General features: G+C 45.6%; 1 protein-coding gene across 1 annotated transcript in view; it reads left to right on the forward strand.

Moving 5' to 3' along the window:
• GAB2 (GRB2 associated binding protein 2) overlaps positions 1-21,343 on the forward strand; it is a 165,457-nt gene that overhangs the window by 108,649 nt on the left and 35,465 nt on the right. Inside the window, exon 2 of the mRNA XM_069759349.1 lies at positions 88-388. Within this exon, the coding sequence (XP_069615450.1) occupies positions 88-388 (301 nt within the window). The remainder of the gene's footprint in view (positions 1-87; positions 389-21,343) is intronic.

Genomic DNA, 21,343 nt, shown 5'->3' on the forward strand with positions numbered 1-21,343 from the left:
TTTTATGTATGTTTAATGGATGGAATTTTATGTGAGACCCTACAGGCGGTGCTGGCCGACCACTAATGGTATTTCTGTTTTACTTAGGCGTGGAAGAAACGTTGGTTCATCCTTAGGAGTGGACGCATGAGTGGAGATCCCGATGTCCTGGAATATTACAAGAATGACCACTCCAAGAAGCCCATCCGAGTCATCAACCTCAGCTGCTGTGAACAGGTAGACTCCGGGCTGACCTTCAACAAGAAGGAACTCCAGGACAGCTACGTCTTCGATATAAAGACCAGTGATCGGACATTTTACCTGGTGGCCGAAACGGAAGAAGAAATGAATAAGTGGGTGCGGAGCATATGTCAGATCTGCGGATTTAATCAGTCTGATGACAGCTCAGGTAGGATAACCTATTTCTTACAGGAAAACTCCACTTCCGAGCAATGTACACTCCTCAACGTTGAAATTGAAACACCTAGGTCGTTGAATTACGGAAATCACCGGATGGGTACATGTTATTAATCTGCAAATAAAAGAAAAATTGAACCAAAATTTTCAAAATGTCTGTAGTATGAGGTCCACATGCAGCAATCCCAGCACTTACAGCTTCAACTGCCATCACGGAGGTTATTAATGGTCGTTTGATGAAGGTTCTGCCACTGAATGCACTTGGGCAAATCATCAAGATCCATTGCTGGCAGCCCCTGCGTAATCACCGGCCAATGATGTCCCAGATGTGCTTAATGGGAGACCGGTCTGGAGACTCTGCAGCCATGGAAGCACGTTAAGGCACAGTAGCATGCTCAACATGCAGCCTGACAATGTGGTGTTGAAAAATGGCTACTGGGACACTTTAGAGAAATGGCCGCATCACTGGTTCCACCACTAAATCAATGTAATGTTCAGCTGCACCTGGAATGAGGACTACAGGGATCCGGCTTCCATACATTATGCAATCACACACCATATTCACGGGACAAGGACCGATATGATGTTCCTTGGTGGAGGCTTCTTCATGGCATTGCACCCATGGTGTGGTCGCGAAGTGATCCATTCTGTGCTGCAAGTGAATTGATATGTCCTACTTCAAGCTTAAGTCCTTCACACAATGTCTACACAATCAGAAATGGCTGCATGAAATTGGGCTACGAGCCGGATGTCCAGCTACAGGTGTTTCATTCACCTCATGCCCCCGATCTCACAAATCATCATGGTGCAGATCTAGTCGACAATGGAGGTGATGCGATGAGTTCAGATTTTTATTTTGGATGGAATGATAGCCTCAGAATTGGTCTGGAGACAAACTGGGCAATGCCATGAAGGAGCTTCATGAGGGAACTTCACACCGTTCTTACTCTCAGAATTATGGTGTGAGATGAGTTCGAATGACGTACCGTTCTCAGATCCCATTGGTCTTCATTCTAGGTTCATGAACAGCTCTGCATTACATTGATTTGGTCAAGGACCCAGTGGTGACGCCATTTCTCCAAAGTGTCCCAGGAGCTGGTTTTCAAACAACAACACCAGGCCGCATGTTGCTCATGCTACTGTGTATAAGGTGAATATGTGTGCACTACTAATGATGGTGCTCAGGTAGGTTCCCACACCATATGATAATAGACTGAAGAACCTGGCACTCAACTTAATGCTTGTGAAAGATTTATTTGTAGTACCAGCAAACGTTTCGGTCCCAAATTCGGGACCTACATCAGTTACGTACTAATGGACGTTTTAGGAAGAAAGAACCCATGGTAATAGACTGCGTCAGTTAAAAGTTAGGGCCATCAGGTGAATAGGCTTAAGCAGCGTGTGTTCCTGGCGAGACGCGGCATCCAAGCCTTCGTCTCTGATGAGCGGTGGATGCCGCATCTCGGCCAGGAACACACGCTGCTTTAGCCTATTCACCTGATGGCCCTAACTTTTAACTGACGCAGTCTATTACCATGGGTTCTTTCTTCCTAAAACGTCCATTAGTACGTAACTGATGTAGGTCCCGAATTTGGGACCGAAACGTTTGCTGGTACTACAAATAAATCTTTCACAAGCATTAAGTTGAGTGCCAGGTTCTTCAGCCTATTAGCTCTTGCTACTGTGAGCAACCTGCATGTCAAAAATGACCTACCATGGATTGCAGCATCTCCAGACTTGCACATCTGAGACGTCATTGGTCGGTTGACCACACAGGAGCTGCCAGAAGAGGATCTTGCTGATTTGTGCATTCAGTGGCAGAACCTTCCTCAGACGACCATTAATGGCCTCCTTGTTGGCAGCCGAGGCTAGAAGAGTTGGGATTTCTGCACGTGGCTCAGAATCCAGACTGAATAAAGCGAGATGTTTTGTAAATTTGTTTCCATTTTGTTTTCTCAATTTGCAGATCAGTAACGTCTCCATCCTGTCATTTCCACAATTCCACCACTTTTCCTTCTTAGTTTTGCAATATTTGTAGAGGTTGAGTATTTTTCACTTTTTGGGTAGAAGGACAAATGACTGTGGATACTTTTCAGATTAGTTCATGATCTCTGCTGTCGTGTATTTTGAGTGCACTTGGCGTATAGGGATGTGGCCATATTGCTTCAGCAAATTCGGGACCAACGTGGCTGTGATGACCTGAATGGCCATTTGGATTCCTGAGTTGCATATTTGACCAATGTTGAGTAGCAGCTCTCTTTAAGTAATTCTTTTGAACGCGTCATGTCAGATTTATTTGAGACTGTCATCATTGAAAAAAGTGCTGAAAAACTTTTTAGAACTTCACTTCCTTTTGAAGTTCTTGTGTCGGTTCTTGTTACATGCTGACGTGCTCAGATGGGTTCTTGGGCTTCTTTAATAATTGAGATTCTGCACGGTAAGCAGGAAGCCCCCTCCTTTTCTGCTGTATCTCCTGAATGCTACGGTAGGATGGACTCTGTCACTTTCACGTTATGACATAAGAACCGTGTCCTGATTTTTATCATTTTCGGCAGAGTTGGCGCTTCGCAGCTTACAGCAATTAATATACAGGTCAGTGGTTCCCATTAGCTGTGAGGACTGAACGTGAAGCGGCTTTACTGCACGTAGCGGCACGATCAGCGGGTTCCAAAGGGATACGTGACACTATGCAACTTTTTATATACAAGAGTTACTGAAATATAGTGCACCAAAGTATGTGCCCCCTTCCAATTTGCCGTTTTAGCCAGCCCCATCTTCTTTCCTTAGACCAATATGGACAGTAGACCGCACCATCACACAGTTCCATTACATCCGGCAGGTTTGTTGGGACTCCTCTGCTGGTTGTTAGAACCAGTTCGGCAAGTCGGTGTTGTACAAAAATTGTGCATTGAAGTTTTCATGGGCCAGAAGATGTGCCCTAATCTGAGACTGCCATACACAATGCCAAGCAGCTGCTGCTAAAGCTGCCAATTCTGGAACAGTTGAAGTTAACTGTATGGACTTTGGAATCAACTCGCACCATTTGGCAGCCCGTAATGATGTCCTGGAGAATTTCAGGTAGCCAGCTTTGAGGCATAAATTGTGGGAAGAACATTTTTTGGTTTCAAAACAAAAATGAGTCCATGTTAATAGTTTGAGTTTTGAAGGTGATGTCCAACTTAAATCAAAAAACGTATCCAAAGTCTGGAACTTGACTGTTTTACAACATTAAGGCATAATCGGCAGCTGTGAACCAGTGCAGGTTTCTCGGGTGATCTTCTCTAGGACAGGAAGCGATGAGGTCCAGTTTTTCGGTCACCTGTCCACTTTGGTCTGTGGCTGCAGTGATCAATATATTGTGGTCGAGTGACTGTAATAACAGGACGTCACCACCTCTTGTCTGGTTCCTGCCCCACCCATGAGGTTCTTGCTTCCTACTAATCAGATCCTCTTTTAGCAGTGTACACAGGTCTTATCTAGAGGAGACCATAGGTTATTTTGTGATCATCGCATAAGATAACGACCCTAGTGGTAAGTGGTAGCAAAAATACTCCAAAATGGGCTTGTTTAAAGCTAAAACTTTGAGACCATGTTGTAGTAAGAACCCTGGAGAGGAACTCTGGAGGACCAGTCTGATCCTGGGATTTTTTTCCTTTAATACAATTTTTTAACAAAATATAACAATAAAAAAAAAAGAAAGTATAATCTCTCTAATGAGCAGGGACTTTATCTGTAAAGCTCTTGTTGGCGTTCACAGTCTTCTGTTGCAATGAATTAATCATTTCTCCCAGTCCAGCGTCTGTATTTGCCGGATTGCAGTGATACGTGAAATTGTCATACTGGCTGTGCATGTCCCGGGCGCCTTACGTAGTGCATCATTAAACTGTCCTTGAGGAGTTCTGCACAGGGGCGCATGACTACAGACATGACTGCTAGCCAGGCTGTGCCACCAGTAGTAATGTGCAAGCTGCAACTAGTATGTACGAGAAGTTGGCATGAATATTTACAAAAAGCGTATTCTGCCTGATCAGGCTCGTGCTTTTAACCACTATGTTACATGAGCCCAGCAAGCGTATGGCACTGATATTAATAACACTGACAGCTCTGGGGTATAGGATCAGTACAGGATCACTAATGTATGTACACAGTGACTGCACCAGCAGAATAGTGAGTGCAGCTCTGGGGTATAATACAGGATGTAACTCAGGATCAGTAATGTAATGGATGTACACAGTGACTGCACCAGCAGAATAGTGAGTGCAGCTCTGGAGTATAATACAGGATGTAACTCAGGATCAGTAATATATGTACACGGTGACTGCACCAGCAGAATAGTGAGTGCAGCTCTGGAGTATAATACAGGATGTAACTCAGGATCAGTAATGTATGTACACAGTGACTGCACCAGCAGAATAGTGAGTGCAGCTCTGGAGTATAATACAGGATGTAACTCAGGATCAGTAATGTATGTACACAGTGACTGCACCAGCAGAATAGTGAGTGCAGCTCTGGGGTATAATACAGGATGTAACTCAGGATCAGTAATGTAATGGATGTACACAGTGACTGCACCAGCAGAATAGTGAGTGCAGCTCTGGGGTATAATACAGGATGTAACTCAGGATCAGTAATGTAATGTATGTACACAGTGACTGCACCAGCAGAATAGTGAGTGCAACTCTGGGGTATAATACAGGAGGTAACTCGGGATCAGTAATGTAATGTATGTACACAGTGACTGCACCAGCAGAATAGTGAGTGCAGCTCTGGAGTATAATACAGGATGTAACTCAGGATCAGTAATGTATGTACACAGTGACTGCACCAGCAGAATAGTGAGTGCAGCTCTGGGGTATAATACAGGATGTAACTCAGGATCAGTAATGTAATGGATGTACACAGTGACTGCACCAGCAGAATAGTGAGTGCAGCTCTGGAGTATAATACAGGATGTAACTCAGGATCAGTAATGTATGTACACAGTGACTGCACCAGCAGAATAGTGAGTGCAGCTCTGGAGTATAATACAGGATGTAACTCAGGATCAGTAATGTAATGTATGTACACAGTGACTTCACCAGCAGAATAGTGAGTGCAGCTCTGGAGTATAATACAGGATGTAACTCAGGATCAGTAATGTAATGTATGTACACAGTGACTGCATCAGCAGAACAGTGAGTGCAACTCTGGGGTATAATACAGGAGGTAACTCGGGATCAGTAATGTAATGTATGTACACAGTGACTGCACCAGCAGAATAGTGAGTGCAGCTCTGGAGTATAATACAGGAGGTAACTCAGGATCAGTAATGTATGTACACAGTGACTGCACCAGCAGAATAGTGAGTGCAGCTCTGGAGTATAATACAGGATGTAACTCAGGATCAGTAATGTATGTACACAGTGACTGCACCAGCAGAATAGTGAGTGCAGCTCTGCAGTACAATACAGAATGTAACTCAGGACCAGTAATGTAATGTATGTACACAGTGACTGCATCAGCAGAACAGTGAGTGCAACTCTGGGGTATAATACAGGATGTAACTCAGGATCAGTAATGTATGTACACAGTGACTGCACCAGCAAAATAGTGAGTGCAGCTCTGGAGAATAATACAGGATGTAACTCGGGATCAGTAATGTAATGTGTGTACACAGTGACTGCACCAGTAGAATAGCGAGTGCAGGTCTGGAGAATAATACAGGATGTAACTCAGGATCAGTAATGTATGCACACAGTGATTGCACCAGCAGAATAGTGAGTGCAGCTCTGGAGAATAATACAGGATGTAACTCAGGATCAGTAATGTAATGTATGTACACAGTGACTGCACCAGAAGAATAGTGAGTGCAGCTCTGGAGTATAATACAGGATGTAACTCCGGATCAGTAATGTAATGTATGTACACAGTGAATCCACCAGCAGAATAGTGAGTGCAGCTCTGGAGTATAATACAGGATGTACCGTAACTCAGGATCAGTAATGTATGTACACAGTGAATCCATCAGCAGAATAGTGAGTGCAGCTCTGGAGTATAATACAGGAGGTAACTCAGGATCAGTAATGTAATGTATGTACACAGTGAATCCACCAGCAGAATAGTGAGTGCAGCTCTGGAGTATAATACAGGATGTCACTCAGGATCAGTAATGTAATGTACACAGTGAATCCACCAGCAGAATAGTGAGTGCAGCTCTGGAGCATAATACAGGAGGTAACTCAGGATCAGTAATGTAATGCATGTACACAGTGACTGCACCAGCAGAATAGTGACTGCAGCTCTGGAGTATAATACAGGATGTCACTCAGGATCAGTAATGTAATGTATGTACACAGTGACTGCACCAGAAGAATAGTGAGTGCAGCTCTGGAGTATAATACAGGATGTAACTCCGGATCAGTAATGTAATGTATGTACACAGTGAATCCACCAGCAGAATAGTGAGTGCAGCTCTGGAGTATAATACAGGATGTACCGTAACTCAGGATCAGTAATGTATGTACACAGTGAATCCATCAGCAGAATAGTGAGTGCAGCTCTGGAGTATAATACAGGAGGTAACTCAGGATCAGTAATGTAATGTATGTACACAGTGAATCCACCAGCAGAATAGTGAGTGCAGCTCTGGAGTATAATACAGGATGTCACTCAGGATCAGTAATGTAATGTACACAGTGAATCCACCAGCAGAATAGTGAGTGCAGCTCTGGAGCATAATACAGGAGGTAACTCAGGATCAGTAATGTAATGCATGTACACAGTGACTGCACCAGCAGAATAGTGACTGCAGCTCTGGAGTATAATACAGGATGTAACTCAGGATCAGTAATGTAATGTATGTACACAGTGAATCTACTAGCAGAATAGTGAGTGCAGCTCTGGAGTATAATACAGGATGTAACTCAGGATCAGTAATGTAATGTATGTACACAGTGAATCCACCAGCAGAATAGTGAGTGCAGCTCTGGAGTATAATACAGGAGGTAACTCAGGATCAGTAATGTAATGTATGTACACAGTGACTGCACCAGCAGAATAGTGAGTGCAGCTCTGGGGTATAATACAGGATGTAACTCAGGATCAGTAATGTAATGTATGTACCCAGTGACTGCACCAGCAGAATAGTGAGTGCAGCTCTGGGGTATAATACAGGATGTAACTCAGGATCAGTAATGTATGTACCCAGTGACTGCACCAGCAGAATAGTGAGTGCAGCTCTGGAGTATAATACAGGAGGTAACTCAGGATTAGTAATGTAATGTATGTACCCAGTGACTGCACCAGCAGAATAGTGAGTGCAGCTCTGGAGTATAATACAGGATGTACCGTAACTCAGGATCAGTAATGTATGTACACAGTGAATCCATCAGCAGAATAGTGAGTGCAGCTCTGGAGTATAAAACAGGAGGTAACTCAGGATCAGTAATGTAATGTATGTACACAGTGAATCCACCAGCAGAATAGTGAGTGCAGCTCTGGAGTATAATACAGGAGGTAACTCAGGATCAGTAATGTAATGTATGTACCCAGTGACTGCACCAGCAGAATAGTGAGTGCAGCTCTGGAGTATAATACAGGATGTCACTCAGGATCAGTAATGTAATGTACACAGTGAATCCACCAGCAGAATAGTGAGTGCAGCTCTGGAGTATAATACAGGAGGTAACTCAGGATCAGTAATGTAATGTATGTACACAGTGAATCCACCAGCAGAATAGTGAGTGCAGCTCTGGAGTATAATACAGGAGGTAACTCAGGATCAGTAATGTAATGTATGTACACAGTGAATCCACCAGCAGACTTATGGGTAAGGATTTGTTATGACCATAGGTGGGTTATAATAAAGGCAATCTGGGTTACCGCCTGAGGCTCCAGGGGGCCCATTGCCAGATTGCACCCATTATTTCCTGGCAAGGAGTTTTCCTGGAAGGCCACTGCCGGTAACACAGAATAGCAGCACAGCTCCAGGTGAGCTCCCGACTCCTCTCCTGTGACGTGCAGCGTGATGACTTCATCAGCCGGAGCGCAGCAGCATGTATGCGCCGCAAGTAAAAGTGGAGCCTCTGTGACAGTAGCAGAGCGCTGGGCGAACGGAAGCGAGGTGTTTTATTTTTTTTTTCATGTGTATGGGATGTGTGCCTGTATATAACTGAGGGTTTGTACTGTATATATATATATATATATATATATATATATATATATATATATATATATATATATATATATATATATGCAGCTATAGGAGGGCTCATACTGTATATAGGAGGTTATATGGGGGCCCATACTGTATCTAGGTAGCTACGAGGAGCCTCATACTGTATATAAGGGGCTATGTGGGGGTTATACTGTATATAAGGGAATGTCTTTATACTTAACGCTGCCCACTATTGTTATAGAATAATATAAAATTAATATTTTAATATTCATATTGAGCAGAATTGAATTCATCCTATTGGTTTGGCCTCCACAATAGTCCCTGTCTCTCATGTGGCCCCTCAGGAATATTAATCTCCCACCCTTGCTCTGTTGTGTATAGTGCTGGACATAAGGGACATATTTGCGCAGCGCTCCGCTGTCTGTCTCTTTTTCTAGCTACAGACGTGCACCAGAGCACATGGGTGTTAGGTCATGTGACTATCACATGATCTATTAAAGGGGATCATGTGACATGTCATGTGATACATCTGGTACCTGGGGGGGTCCCTCGCCTTCTAAACTTCCCGGGGCCCTGGCTACTCTTAATCCGCCCCTGGCTATGCGCCCATGCTACATGCGGCTGGCCCCTATACAGCCTGCGCAGGGTGTGTCGGGCCATAACGCAGAGAATGATTGAGATGAGCGGGTTTATCTGTGAGTTTTCTCCATTCCCGGCCTCAATCACATTCCAGCTTCTTCTGTCATTCCTTTCTAGATGTCTACTGTAAATATTTAAAGGTTATTATTAATCCAGACCTGGCGGAGATTGGAGGCTTCATCTCTACTGGTCAGTCTGGAGCAGATCCTGTAAATAGAGCTGGAGCGGCGGTACATACCTCCCAAGAAGAAGTCGAGGGTCATCCACAAGAGCTTTATTAATCTGGAAAATCCCTTGAATCTTAATATAAGGAAAAGTTCTGCACCTTTCGATTATTGTTTCACTTTCAGACCCTTATTATTTTGAGACTTTCCACTTGCTGTCAGTGAATGGGGTCTGTGCCAATTTATACACTGCTCAAAAAAATAAAGGGGACACTTAAACAACAGAATCTAACTCCTAATAAATCAAACTTCTGTGAAATCAGACTGTCCACTTAGAAAGCAACACTGATTGACAATCAATTTCACATGCTGTTGTGCAAATGGAATAGAAAACAGATGGAAATTATTGGCAATTATCAAGACACCCTCAATAAAGGAGTGGTTCTGCAGGTGGGGACCACAGACCACATCTCAGTGCCAATGCTTTCTGGCTGATGTTTTGGTCACTTTTGAATGTTGGTTGTGCTTTTACACTCATGGTAGCATGAGACGGACTCTACAACCCACACAAGTGGCTCACGTAGTGCAGCTCATCCAGGATGGCACATCAATGTGAGCTGTGGCAAAAAGGTTTGCTGTGTCTGTCAGCATAGTATCCAGAGGCTGGAGGCACTACCAGGAGACAGGCCAGTACACCAGGAGATGTGGAGGGGGCCGTAGGAGGGCAAAAACCCAGCAGCAGGACCGCTACCTCTACCTTTGTGCAAGGAGGAACAGGAGGATCACTGCCAGAGCCCTGCAAAATGACCTCCTGCAGGCCACAAATGTGCATGTGTCTGCACAAACGGTTAGACACTGACTCCATGAGGATGGTCTGAGTGCCCGACGTCCACAGATGGGGGTTGTGCTCAAAGCCCAACACCGTGCAGGACGCTTGGCATTTGCCACAGAACACCAGGATTGGCAAATTCACCACTGGCGCCCTGTGTTCTTCACAGATGAAAGCAGGTTCACACTGAGCACAAGTGACAGAGTCTGGAGACGCCGTGGAGAGCGATCTGCTGCCTGCAACATCCTTCAGCATGACCGGTTTGGCAGTGGGTCAATAATGGTGTGGGGTGGCATTTCTTTGGAGGGCCGCACAGCCCTCCATGTGCTCACCAGAGGGAGCCTGACTGCCATCGGGTACCGAGATGAGATCCTCAGACCCCTTGTGAGACCATATGCTGGTGCGGTTGGCCCTGGGTTCCTCCTAATGCAGGAAAATGCCAGACCTCATGAGGCTGGAGTGTGTCAGCAGTTCCTGCAAGATGAAGGTATTGAAGCTATGGACTGGCCCGCCCGTTCCCCAGACCTGAATCCGATTGAGCAAATCTGGGACATCATGTCTCGCTCCATCCACCAACGTCAAGTTGCACCACAGACTGTCCAGGAGTTGGCAGATGCTTTAGTCCAGGTCTGGGAGGAGATCCCTCAGGAGACGATCTGCCGCCTCATCAGGAGCATGTCCAGGCGTTGTAGGGAGATCATACAGGCACGTGGAGACCACACACAATACTGAGCATCATTTCCTTGTCATGAAGCATTTTCACTGAAGTTGGATCAGCCTGTAATTTGATTTTCCACTTTGATTTTGCGTATCATTCCAAATCCAGACCTCCGTGGGATATTAGTTGTGATTTGCATTGATAATTGTTATGTTTTATTGTTCTGAACACATTCCACTATGTAATGAATAAAGATTTACAACTGGAATATTTCATTCAGAGATATCTAGGATGTGGGATTTTAGTGTTCCCTTTATTTTTTTGAGCAGTGTAGTTGGAGGCTGACAACTTGTGCAGATCTAAACTTCTTGGAGCTGAGAGTTTGCCACAAATGGTATCTACTGTGGGTCCTTCTTTGTGAGCACAACTCTCCATTGTGATACATTTTACCTGTACTGATACACTAGGAGGTCAGGAGAGGAGTGAAGCTTGGATCTTGTGATTCTTTTGATGGTTTCTATGTAAATCAGAAGATTCCCATTCCACCCAGAAGTTGAGTTGGATTTAGTCCCGTTCACACACCGTAGTTTTCTTATGCCGCACACACACGGAGTGTTATTTTCCTATGATGCGTTGAGATGCAGCTCAGCCACATATCATGTGTGATACTGTTGTATCTATCTTTACTACCATGTGTGATACTGTCTATTGTTGTGTTTCTAAGCTTTCTACATTAGATGCTTTCGTATAGAATCGCTCAATAATTTTTATCCATTGCTGAACCACAAAACATCCTGGGAAAAATCTCCAAATCTTCAGACTTTCAGATACATTGTGCTGTGACAGTGATGACCCCCCAGCTCTGTTCTATCCTCCCATGCTCATTAGCGCGGCCCTATCTCGTGCTTCCACCTCTCCCCCATAATACCGTCCTTCACAATCCCCTCTCGATAATCTGCGGCCTCATTATTTCTCTGTTCTCTCTTGGCACATCAAACGTAGAATTTTGCCATAAGCCGGGCTCGGAGCGGTTCCTGTTCGGTGACAGTCGCAAGGACACTTGAAACGCCGCTCTGCCTTTACATGGCGCTCATCAGACTTCACCCACTAAGATGCCCCAGACCCTGAAATAGAATTCCATATCCAAATGATTACCCCAGACATCCGTCAGGAAATGTTATGTGGATTTGTATTGAAATTGGCAGAAATAAAAGAACACATCATGGAAGAGGCAGATCTAAATTTTCCTGCGCTAGGGCAAAAATTCATTTTGGTCCCCTCTTATAACATCATAGAGTTAGAATATTTGTCATGTGACCCCTTTTATATGCAGATTCCACACTGGGTCATGTGCCCATTAGCTCCTTTTCCTGATTGCATACTTTTCCGTTCTATGCACACTCCCAGCCACATTCCGACTAGACACGTGTGTCCTCGCTCAATTCACACGTCTAGTCAGAATGTGGCCAGAAGTACTGTATGCAGATCTCATACTTGGCGGTCACATGACCGCTCAGTTTCGCCGCTAGCACCGGAGAATCCTCACAGAGTGTTCTGTGCACAATGTGAGGATTCGCAAGTCTGCTCTCATACAGTGACTGCGGACTCTTGTGAAAAACCTGGACAACTACTTAAATGTCTGAACATAAGTACAGATATAGCAACCCTTAACTAGTCCGATCAGCACAATTCTTTATTAACATAATGGCCGTGTATCATATAACCTTACAAATTATGGATTGTTACATGTGTACAGGATCAGAGCCAATAATGGTATATGCAGATGGCGGACATCACATTGGTGCAACTTGTGCAGCTGCTGCTGGGGCATAAGTGATAAGGAGGCCCATGTCTATCTCCAATGACGGTGAAATTGTGTTATGATGCGCCCTGCAAAGGGCCAATTTATTGTTCCAGCACAAGGGCCCTAATTTGTCTGTGACCACTTCCAAGTACATAAATACATCACCAGGACCATCATCAGTACAAGAACATATCATCGGAACCATCGCATGAGGGGGCTGATGGGAGCTTGTACATGCATGTATCTATAAGCTAACTAATTGCTAAAAAGACCCCTCTTCCCCCCCACACCCCCCTTTACATATTCTCTGAGCTAGCTGTCAGATTGACCATTAGCGTTGCTGCCTGGTAGACACCTAGGGCTGTCAAATTAGGCAGCGTGATTGCCCTGGGCACTGCCTGCAAGAAGGCACAAATACCTCGCCTACTCCACCCTAGTTGGGTCCCTGTATTACAGAATATAGCCAATACATATAGCATATGGGGCCCCCTTCTAGTGCAGACTAACACTACCATACTCTTAAGACAGGAGAGCCTGATACTTCACTGATCGTCAATTCTTTTTCATGACACTTGTACGAACTCATGATTTGACTGAACCTCCCTCCTTAGCAGCTTCATGCTTCTATGATATGGTCGTCTGTTTTAAGGGATTTTCCAGAGTTAAAAACAGGGCCACCTCTGTCTACAGATTGTATGCGATATTGCGACCAGCCCTACACACGTCAATGTAGTGACCCTGCAATCCAAGACATAATGAACATGGGTGACCTAGACGTGGCACTGACCAAGCTACTGTTTCCTATTTACTCCTATCTAGGAATCCCGATGCAGTATGTTCCTTTAAGGTGACGGTAGTGGGGTAGGCTGCAGAAATACACAAGATCGTCTGCCAAAAAACACATGAACTAGATTTAACAGCTGAGAGCGGTGAGTGGCCAGTAAAGGCCCACACACCGTGCGGTTACATCAGGGTACATCGTGCGAGATTTCACCAAACCTGGCAGCTGCTAGCTCCAACCTCCCCGAGAATGACTGCCGGCGACTTGGAGATGAGAAGAACTTCTCCCGTGACTCCTTCTCTGTAGCTGTCTTTACATTTAGACATCAATGTCGTCACTAGGTTGGGACATTGACCCTCAAGACAAGGCTTAATGTTCAAACATGTCAATCAAAATGGACAGGCTGGAATATAGGGTCACAAGAGCCTCATGTCTGGATAGTATGTTGGCCTACAGCAATACAGCACCCATCAGTGCCTGCTTTGTGCCCCGCCTTACGGTCTGGAAGCTGTACGCTTTACCATGTCTCCCACTTGGGCCCACTAGAAGAATTGATTCTGAGGGACCATCGTCCATCTATACAGAACACCTACATGTTCATTATTAAGCCGTCGATGACATGCACCCAAAGTTTTATGATGCTGAAGCTATGTAATGAGAACTCCGATCCTGGCCGTTATACCCTGACATGCCTCTGCCAATAGAGACCGCGTCATCTAAGGCTACTTTCACACTAGCGTTAACTGCAATCCGTCACAATGCGTCGTTTTGCAGAAAAAACGCATCCTGCAAAAGTGCTTGCAGGATGCGTTTTTTCCCCATAGACTTGTATTGATGACGCATTGCGACGGATTGCCACACGTCGCATCCGTCGTGCGACGGATGCGTCGTGCTTTGGCGGACCGTCGGGAGCAAAAAACGCTACATGTAACGTTTTTTGCTGCCGACGGACCGCTTTTTCCGACCGTGCATGCGCGACCGGAACTCCTCCCCCACCTCCCCGCACCTCACAATGGGGCAGCGGATGCGATGAAAATCTGCATCCGCTGCACCCGTTGTGCAGTGCTTACAACGCTAGCGTCGGTAACCTCGGCCTGACGCACTGCGACGGGCCGAGCCCGACGCTGGTGTGAAAGAAGCCTAAGCCGTTGTATAAAGAGAGTGGGCCAAAGAGCGTTGGCCTGTATTTTTACCTTAGGCTAGGTTCACACTACGTTAGTGCAGTCCGTTCAACACATACGTTAAACGGACTGCACTAACGCAAGTGCCGACGTTGGCACAGCGCTAGCGCAGATGGAGCATCTGCCAGCTCCATCTGCACTAGCAGTGATGGACCCGGAAATGCTGCAGCCCACGTCTCAGGGTCCGTCACTCAATGACGGCACATCGCTAGCGCACGCCCATTGTGGGCATGCGCTAGCGATGGATCCGCCATAGGAAGTAATGGCGGCGTTAACGGACTACGTTACACCGCGTTATGCCGTGGTGTAACGTAGTCCGTTTAGCAGATCACACTAACGCAGTGTGAACCCAGCCCATAGCTGGGCTGATAAAATCCACCGCTACAACCAACAACAAAAAAAGCCCTCATAGATCTGTTGGTGAAGAAAAAAGTTATGGTTCTCAGAAAATGGTGACTGAAATGCAAACGTGATAAAATACAGCTCTGGCAAAAATTAGGAGACCACTGCACAGTTCTACAAAAATCCGCTTCTCTACATGTCTGACAGCCGTTCCATTCCAGAGTCAGTTGAATTTCAACCAGAGTTCACCTCATTCTACTTAATGTGTGTCTGATTAGGTGATCACCTGAACCAAATCTTATTTAAGGAAGGAAAGTGTAAAAACCCTGCTGTGGTGTTCTCAGTCCTCCTGCAATAGGGCAAGCTTGATGCCAAAACAAGTGCTAGTAATATCCCAAAAGTAATGGGAATGAAAAACTAACTTTTAACCATACCACAGGTGTTGAAAAGAAAAGTCTTGAGTGAGCAAAAGGACTCAATTCTGGCTTTACTAGCAGAGGGACACAGTGAGCGTCATGTTGCCTCCATTTTTAAAATTTCTAAGACTGCAATCCATTACAACGAGGTCAAGCAGCAGAGATTGGGGACAACAAAGCTACAGACCGGCAGAGGGCGAAAACGACTCTCCACTGACCGGGATGACCGTCATCTTATTCGAATGTCAACCAGCAACCATAGGAAGACATCAAGTGACCTACAAAAGGAATGGCAAATGGCAGCTGGGGTGAAGTGCATGGCAAGAATAGTTCGTAAAAGGCTCCTAGAGGCAGGGCTCAAGTCATGTAAAGCTAGAAAAAAGCCTTTCATCAATGAGAAACAAAGGAGAGCCAGGCTGAAGTTTGCCAAAGACCATAAGGATTGGACTATAGAGGACTGGAGTAAGGTAATCTTCTCTGATGAGTCTAAATTTCAGCTTTGCCCAGTACCTGGTCATCTAATGGTTAGACGGAGACCTGGAGAGGCGTACAAGCCACAGTGTCTTGCACCCACTGTGAAATTTGATGGAGGATCGGTGATGATCTGGAGATGCTTCAGCAGGTCAATCTTTGTGAAGGACGTATGAATCAAGCCGCATACAAGGCTATCCTGGAAAAACAGTTGATTCCTTCTGCTCAGGCAATGTTCCCCAACTCTGAGGACTGTTTTTTTCCAGGAGGACAATGCCCCATGCCTCACAGCTAGGTCAATCAAGGTGTGGATGAAGGACAACCACATCAAGACCCTGTCATGGCCGCCCAATCTCCAGACCTGAACCCCATTGAAAACCTCTGGAATGTAATCAATAGTCAGATGGATAGTCACAGGCCATCAAACAAAGAAGAACTGCTTATATTTTTGTACCAGGAATGGCATAAGGTCACCCAAAAGCAGAGTGAAAGACTGGTGGAAAGCATGCCAAGACGCATGAAAGCTGTGAATAAAAATCATGGTTATTCCACAAAATATTGATTTCTGAACTCTTCCTGAGTTAAAACATTAGTATTGTTGTTTCTAAATGATCATGAACTTGTTTTCTTTGCATTATTTCAGGTCTCCAAGAAATTCAATTTTTTTTGTTATTTTGACCATTTCTCTTTTTCAGAAAATTAATATAAAGTTTTTTGCTTGGAACTTCGGAAACATGTTGTCAGAAGTTTATAGAATAAAAGAACAATTTACATTTTACTCAAAAATATACCTATAAAGAGAAAAATCAGACAAGCTGAAAGTTTTGCAGTGGTCTCTTAATTTTTGCCAGAGCTTTATATAAATCTGGTATCGTCGTAATGGTATCGACCCACTGGGTATAGAGAACTGCGAAGGCAAAAAAGCCCGAAAAACAATTGTAGAATTGCTGTTTTATCTCCATTCACCCACACGTTACATGTTCTACCAAAATGGTATCCATCCATTGTCCATTTTTGCGCTGCCCATGTTTCCTCTCCTTCATGCAAGAGCCTTTACTTTTTTAAAATTCTTAATTGATTTAACGATTTTAGCCGTGTGCCTCTTGCTGGACGAGTTGTTGTTTTGAATGATACATTTCATTTTACTATACAATGTGTTGAAAAAAAAAAGGGAAAAATTTTAAATTAAGGTGAAATAGTGGTGTAAATAACGCATTTCTACCTTTTTGTCTTTTGGGAACTTTTTCTTTTTTTGAGGGGGGGGGGGGGGCGCACGTCAGAAAAAAGACTGAAAATTTTGTCTTTTTTTTTTTAACCTTATGGGTTAATTTTATATTTTGTCCAGCCTTTACGGATGCAGACATACGAAAGACCAAAATAGCAGCAACAGGACCCTTTTTAAAAGGCCCCATATTCCCTTGTTAATTTTGTTAATTTGTTAAGATTGCACGGTGCACCGCATGGGGGCTGATGGGCACCAGTAAATGCCGACCGTTTAAATACTTGTGTCTGTGATTGACAGGCTTCTGGTGTGTGTGTTTAATATATATATATATATATAATATGTATATATGGTATATATAAAAAATAATATATAATTGTTCTGTTTTCAGAAACGCTAGGCCTCATCTATCAATTGTGCAATTGCCTCATCCTTTGTTGCCCCTAGCAACCAATCAGAGCTCAGCTTTCATTTTTTAAACAGCTCTGGTAAAATGTAAGCTGCGCCAGGATTAGTTCCTTCTAGGCAGATTCATAAATTTGCCCCTAAAATGTATATTTATTACTAGGTCTCATTTTTATCAAATGTCGAAAGGAAAAAATAAACAACCTGTCTCAATTGTCCATAGCAACCAAACTGAGTTCAGATTTTATTTTTTCAACGGTCTTGGTAAAATGGGTTTGCTCTGTGATTGGTAACAGAGTTTTTCTGTCAGACATTTTTGATAGACATGTTCCAGCTAGCTTTTTAAGATGCAGTCAGATCCCTAGATTTACTCCCTTATAACAGACGTAGCTTTATTTATCTGGGAACAAAGACTTCCGCGATGGAGTATTATTTCCCGTCCCGCTGTCCTTGTCAACAAGCTGACAGGATTTAGCCCATTTCCTGGGAAGATGTCTAAATAGGCCAGTCACACAGTTGGACATGTTTTTGGAAATCTTTGCATAGGAAGTCATCCCACCCCCCGCCGCCTGCCAGTCACTAGCAATGTCCTCCCATCCTAGAACATAAGGGATATTTTGCAGATAGTTCAACAGCACAATCCTTGGTTTTAAGATGTAGGAAAGCGTTATGGGGTTAGGGCACTTCTTATAGGAACCAAAGTGTTAGGGATTTTTGTGGGATTAAGTTGCACCCCGACTGCATATGTAGCAGCCATATTGTTGCCATATAGAATAGGATCGGAATACAACGTAGTCTGAGGTCCATCTCGTCAGTGCCCAGAATGCTCCATTGATGATCATAGTGTAGGATGCAGTGACACACAGGAGGCAGAGCAAGGGTTAACAGGTTCTTTATGTATAAGAACAGTAATGGTACAAGCAGGGGGGGGTAAAGGATGTGATTGGAGAATGGGGGGGAAGTCAAATGCACAAGAATACTGTATAAGGCCAGTCTCACACGTCCAGATAATTCCGGTACCGGAAAAATCGGTACCGGAGTTATCCGTGTCCGTGTGCTCACGTGGCACATCAATGTGACACATGTGCGGCACCTGTGTGTCGCCCGTGTGCCGACTGAGGACCACACGGACCGTGCAGGAGACAGCGCTACAGTAAGCGCTGTCCCCTGCTTTGGGTGCTGAATCTGGAATTCATTCCTTCTTCCCAGCAGCATTCGCTGGAGAGAAGGAATGAAAAATCATTGTTTTTTTATTTTTGTTGTTGTTAAAGTAAAGTTCCCGGTAATCTCCCCCTCCCACCCCCTGCGCGCCCGCCCGCTGGAAATAAAATACTCACCCAGCTCCCTCGATGCTTCCTCTCAGTGTCGCAGCTTGTCCTGTATGAGCGGTCACATGGTGCCGCTCATCACAGTGATAGATATGCGGCTCCACCTCCCATATGCAATACAATTTAGGTATTTTTTTTTTATTTTTTTTTCAATTTTTAAAATGACCAATAATATCACATACAAGGAACAAATACCACAACACCATGTCCAGACCACATATTACCACCACATAGTGACTGAATACTACAATTCTGATCAGTAATAAAAAAAAAGCACCATACTATCACCATAAGTGCCAGTGTTCACAGGAGATCTGTACTTAGTATGCAGTGTCTGTGTTGAGGTAATACAGTGATCACTAGAGACATTATACACAGGACCTCTGTATATAGTATACGGTGTATAGTGTCAGTGTATAGGTAACACTGACTCACCAGTGACGTCTCTAGGTGAAGTCCTTCATCTTTCATCCAGCACAGACCGCCATCACTTCGTCCAGCCAGGACTCGTCTCTGCAGGAAATAACACAGTTATCTTGAGCTCCGCTTGTAGAACACATTACTTAATTTTTCCCAACTTCTACATTACACCACATGAAGAAAAAGAGCGGACATAGGGTCACTCTACACAGTAACAGGACCGCCCCCCATTTAAAACAGTATACTCAAAAAATAAAATAAATACATCACTGCAGTAATAATATCCCTAAATTAGTCCCTATGGTAATAATATTCGCCATCCTGGCCACCTTGTGTCTCATTCCTGGCGTCAGCCATATGTTCTCCCATCCTGCCCTCATGAGTATCCATCCTGCCCCATATGATCTCCCCATCCTGCCCCATCTGTCCATCGTATCCATCCTGCCCCATGATCCTGCACCATCTGTCTCCAATCATGCCCCCATGTCTGCAATCCTGCCACTTGTCTCCAATCATGCCCCCTGTGTCTCCATTCTGCCCCATCTGTTTCCAATCCTGCCCCATCTGTCTCCAATCATACCCCGTATCTCCATTCTGCCCCAATGTCCAGCATTCTGCCCCAGTGTCCAGCATACTGCTCCTGTCCAGCATCACTGCCCCAGCGTGTCCAGCATACTGCCCGTCCAGCATTCTGCCCTTGTCCAGCATTCTACCCCTGTGTCCAGCATACTGCCCCAGTGTGTCCAGCATACTGCCCCTGTGTCCAGCATACTGCCCCTGTCCAGCATACTGCCCCTGTCCAGCATTCTGTCCCTGTCCAGCATTCTGCCCCTGTGACCAGCATTCTGCCCCTGTGACCAGCATTCTGCCCCTATCCAGCATTCTGCCCCTGTGTCCAGCATACTGCCCCCTGTCCAGCATTCTGCCCCCGTGTCCAGCTTTCTGCCCCCGTGTCCAGCTTTCTGCCCCTTGTCCAGCTTTCTGCCCGTGTCCAGCTTTCTGCCCCAGCGTGTCCAGCTTTCTGCCCCAGCGTGTCCAGCATACTGCCCCTGTGTCCAGCATACTGCCCCTTTATCCAGCATACTGCCCCTGTCCAGCATACTGCCCCTGTCCAGCATTCTGTCCCTGTCCAGCATTCTGCCCCTGTGACCAGCATTCTGCCCCTGTGACCAGCATTCTGCCCCTATCCAGCATTCTGCCCCTGTGTCCAGCATACTGCCCCAGTGTGTCCAGCATACTGCCCCAGTGTGTCCAGCATACTGCCCCAGTGTGTCCAGCATACTGCCCCTGTCCAGCATACTGCCCCTGTCCAGCATACTGCCCCTGTCCAGCATTCTGTCCCTGTCCAGCATTCTGCCCCTGTGACCAGCATTCTGCCCCTGTGACCAGCATTCTGCCCCTATCCAGCATTCTGCCCCTGTGTCCAGCATACTGCCCCCTGTCCAGCATTCTGCCCCCGTGTCCAGCTTTCTGCCCCCGTGTCCAGCTTTCTGCCCCTTGTCCAGCTTTCTGCCCGTGTCCAGCTTTCTGCCCCAGCGTGTCCAGCTTTCTGCCCCAGCGTGTCCAGCATCTCTGCCCCAGCGTGTCCAGCATCTCTGCCCCAGTGTGTTCAACATTTCTGCCCCGGGGTCCCCTAGATCGCCGCTCTCAAAAAAAAAAAAAAAAACATGAGCAGGTGAAGGACGCACTCGCCGGTGGCTGACAATGACGTCAGACGCCGGCGAAGTGCGCACTGCGGCCGCTCAAGTCAGCTGCCAGCCTCCGACTGGCTGGCGGCGGCTGTTAACTATTGACATGCGGGCACGGGCCCGCACGTCAGTAGCTTGCCGCAGTGCTTGTAGGGGGGGCCCGGTGAGCAGATGAGACGGGGCCCGATGCGGGCCCCCTCTGTCCACCGGGCCCCATACGCCAGTCATGGCTGTAATGCCCTGATGGCGGCCCTGCCTGCAGACCCTCTGCTGTCATGCCAACCGATCAGCGCCCCGCGATCATGTGACAGGGGCGCCGATGGGCGTGGTTTGTGACGCGCATCCAGTTTATCGGAGATTGACATCTGCATTTAACATGTAAACAGCTGCGGGTGGATCGCAATTCCATGTGCCCATAACAGCTGATCAAGTCATCTGTCATGT

This window comes from Ranitomeya imitator, chromosome 3 (assembly GCF_032444005.1).
Source record: "Ranitomeya imitator isolate aRanImi1 chromosome 3, aRanImi1.pri, whole genome shotgun sequence".
Classification (NCBI taxonomy): domain Eukaryota; kingdom Metazoa; phylum Chordata; class Amphibia; order Anura; family Dendrobatidae; genus Ranitomeya; species Ranitomeya imitator.